Raw genomic sequence first — 4139 nt, forward strand, 5'->3', positions numbered from 1 at the left:
TGAAAGCATGTCTTTTGATGATATATAAATGTTTTGCGAAAACATGACACATCAGTTTCAAATGCTCCAAAACTGAAACTCGGCGCTTTTGTCCTTTCACCGCCACAAAGCATCCCATGTGTGGAGACATATACATACTTGTACAGATACTCATACATACATATATATACACACACACATACATATATAATATATATAGTGGGGAAATTTCCACGAAATATTCTCATCAAAATTATATTTATTTTTTTTTAAATTACATTATAATTTTTCTCTAATTAATGTATACATTATATAAATATAATTTTTTTAGATAAAATAAATAACAAAATTTTTGTATAAATAAAATAAAAATATAATAAAAATTTATGATAGAAAATACAAATTAAAACAACTTACTAGACATAAGTCATATATCAAATCATAATTATCATTAAATTAAATATGTCGAAGTTTTTAAATTTTGGAATCATTTTGAAAATTATGAAGCATGGGACTAAATATATCGAGGTTTCTCAATTTTGGGATTATTTCGAAATTTCGGTACAATAAAAGACTAAAAGTGTTGAACTTCTTATCATATGGGATTAAAAGTATGGTTTCACCCAATATCTCCAAAACCCTAATATCTATGGACCTACTATGACCGCGGTTATTTTGGTATTCGTTGTTCACGTCGAATCAGGCAAAAACTTATAAACAAGCGCCGTCCATATCCAAAATGCAACTTTTGCTACTCTAGCATATATACTAACAATCTTAAATACTTTTCTTTTTATAATTTATTTGACTTATGCATTACAAAATTATTATCGGAACTTTTTCAAATATAGTTCTGATGATAATATCTTTTTTTTGTAGATTTCATACTCGACGAATTTGAGACGGGCCTTTCCTCGTAAACAACAAATATATATATACTCATAAATTCACTCTAAACAAATTATCCCCATAGAATCATAACAACAAATTGTATTGAAAAAAATTGAATAAAAGATCAATGATTTTACTCCCAGTTTATGTGAAGTGCGCTTTTGGCACTGGAAAGTTAGGACAGTGAGGCGCGATGATGAAGGATCAAAACAGCTTCAGTTCCTCCACCAGTAAAAATTCCTCGTAAATACACACCCTTTCATTTTATTGCATATATATATATATATTGGAAATTGCAGACTTTGGGGACTGTCAATCTTTTCTGACTTCTCTTTAAACTAACAAATCCACAAACACGATTACTTCGCATTACAATTCCAAAAAGAACCCCCCCCCCCCCCACCCCCCCCATACATATATATTATGAATACATATATATATATATATATATCACCAAAAAAAGGCTGTAAAATAAGAAAGAAAATAAAACCCTTTTTTTAAAATAAATTAAAAAAAAAAGAGAATAAGAATCCCAGCTTGCCCTCCTATTAATATGAAAGTGTGGTCAGAGTCTCATAGATGCTACACTAGATAGAGATATATAGATATATACACACACTGCAGCTCATATATAGGAATTGGAGGAGAGTGCTCTTCATGAGAGTATCTCTCAACCCAACCACACTCAATTATTTCTACTTCACTATGTGCAATCCCAATCCCCTTCCCGATCACAACAAACACCCTCCGCCACCGCCGCCCCAGTGCCACCTCTATCTTGATCTGATATCTGTTGCCACCACCTTCAAGCACCAAGAAACCGCCAAACCGCCGCCGTCCCAGATCAGCAGCCTCCCCTCCGCCGCTGAGATTCTCACCGAGGCTAAAGCTCTTCTCAGCTTAGCTTTCCCCATAGCTTTGACGGCCCTTATTCTATACTCCCGCTCCATGCTGTCCATGCTGTTTCTGGGCCACCTTGGAGACATCGAACTGGCGGCTGGCTCGCTAGCTATCGCCTTCGCCAACATCACCGGCTACTCAGTGCTCTCCGGGTTGGCTCTTGGAATGGAGCCGCTCTGCGCTCAAGCCTTCGGCGCTCAGCGGCCGAAGCTGCTCTCTTTGACTCTCCAGAGGGCTGTTGTTTTTCTCCTCGTCTGCTCTGTTCCAATCACTTTTCTTTGGCTCAACATTTCCAGCATTCTTCTGTATTTGCACCAGGACCCCAGTATCACTAGATTGGCCCACACATATCTTGCCTTTTCGATCCCTGATCTTATCACTAATTCCTTTATCCACCCCATTAGGATTTACCTTCGGGCTCAAGGTATCACTCACCCCCTCACCCTGGCTTCTCTTGTTGGGACGGCTTTCCACCTGCCCATCAACTACTTGCTCGTTTCGCGCCTCCGTCTCGGCGTGGCCGGTGTGGCGGCTGCCTCCGCCTCCTCCAACTTGGTTGTGCTTCTGGCGCTGGTCATCTACGTCTGGGCTCGTGGGTTGCACGTGCCGACGTGGACCAAGCCAAGCCTCAAGTGCTTGACGGGTTGGGGGCCGCTTGTTCGGCTGGCCGCGCCGAGCTGCGTTTCGGTGTGCCTTGAGTGGTGGTGGTACGAGATCATGATAGTGCTGTGTGGGCTCTTGGTGGACCCCAAGGCCACGGTGGCGTCGATGGGGGTGCTGATCCAAACGACGTCGTTGCTCTACGTGTTCCCATCTTCACTAAGCCTAGCGGTTTCCACCCGTGTCGGAAATGAGCTCGGAGCAAACCGACCCAAAAACGCCCGGGTCTCCACCATCGTATCCATCTTTCTAGCGGGCGTAATGGGCCTATCAGCTATGACGTTCGCGACGTCGATGAGAAACCGGTGGGCCCAAATGTACACCAACGATCTCAACATCGTGCGGCTGACGTCCGCCGCGCTACCGATCCTGGGGCTGTGCGAGCTCGGGAACTGCCCGCAGACCGTCGGATGCGGTGTGGTGCGGGGGACAGCCCGCCCCTCCACCGCAGCTAATGTGAACCTCGGCGCATTCTATCTGGTGGGCATGCCAGTGGCAATCGGGCTTGGGTTCCTACTGGGGGTCGGGTTCTGCGGGCTCTGGATTGGGCTTCTCTCGGCCCAAGTATGCTGCGCTGGGCTGATGCTGTATGTGGTGGGGACCACAAACTGGGAGTACCAGGCCATGAGAGCACAGCTGCTCACGTGCGCAGGATGTAGTGAAACAACGTTGCCTCGTGATGGTGACGAGAATGACAGCGAGCCCTTGATTTCCGTTAGGGTGACGTCACCGTGATCAGGATCCCCCGCTTGACGAAATTGACACTGCTGATATTGTTATTTTTCACATATTTACATTTCCCCCCCACCACCAATTACTTCTATTTTTCTGATTCTAATCAGCCTCTATTGTGAATCACTGATTTTTTTTTGGGGTTTGGAGTCATGGGTGGATTTTTGTTGTTCCAAAAAAAAAAAAAGAAAATATTAGGAAAAAAAATATTCAAAGTATGGAAAATTCTTTCATGATTTCATCATCTTTTTATATTTCAAATTGTTACGTTCAAAAAATAGGACTCTTTTTCTTAAATTCTATTATCAGGACGCGATTTAATTATTAATATGACATGAAAATAAAAAGATCAATTGATTTTATATATTTTGCGCTTACAATGACTCCATAATGCGGTATGGGGCCATCAATTTCTTGTGACCTTTTCTCCATAGGTCCCATCATCACAATATATATATATATGGGACAAAAAGTTAATTGATATTATTTTAAAAAATAATTATTGATTATAGTGATAATATAATAATAATATATATAGTTATCATTATATTTATTATTATTTAATTGTTACAAAAAATGTATCACTACTCATTTATAGTGATAGCTTCATATTTTTATATTATAGTGAGGTCAAAATTATTGCCACTTAGACATATTTTTAGTGATAATTTTAAATTACGATTTTATATTTTTAGTGTTCTATTCTTTTTTTTTTAATTATTTCTAATGTGTAGTAAATTATAATATAAGTATATTGACCTTTGTGAAGGTTTAATTTCAATACATATTTTATTTTATAAATGTGGTTGGATGAGTGGCGATATTTTTAATTGACGATTGAGATTGAATCTCCCTCGAAGGTGGAATGTCTCTCGACATGCAACAATCATCTGTGGTGATGTCTAAAATTTTCAGACCAAATGTGATGGATAAGAATGGAACTCAAAAATGAATTTATGACAATGATGGGGTGAATT

The 4139-nt window shown here is 40.0% G+C and overlaps 1 protein-coding gene across 1 annotated transcript; it reads left to right on the plus strand.

The window, feature by feature from the left end:
• Nucleotides 1383–3323, plus strand: LOC105173550 (protein DETOXIFICATION 52-like). Its single transcript, XM_011095333.2, has one exon. The coding sequence runs from the start codon at nt 1528–1530 to the stop codon at nt 3163–3165; it is 1638 nt and encodes a 545-aa protein (XP_011093635.1). The 5' UTR covers nt 1383–1527; the 3' UTR covers nt 3166–3323.

The sequence above is a fragment of the Sesamum indicum genome, linkage group LG11 (genome assembly GCF_000512975.1).
Source record: "Sesamum indicum cultivar Zhongzhi No. 13 linkage group LG11, S_indicum_v1.0, whole genome shotgun sequence".
Lineage (NCBI taxonomy): Eukaryota > Viridiplantae > Streptophyta > Magnoliopsida > Lamiales > Pedaliaceae > Sesamum > Sesamum indicum.

Coding starts and splice junctions, on each gene's coding strand:
- LOC105173550 (XM_011095333.2), top strand. CDS start 1,528: ATGAGAGTATCTCTCAACCCAACCACACTCAATTATTTCTACTTCACT.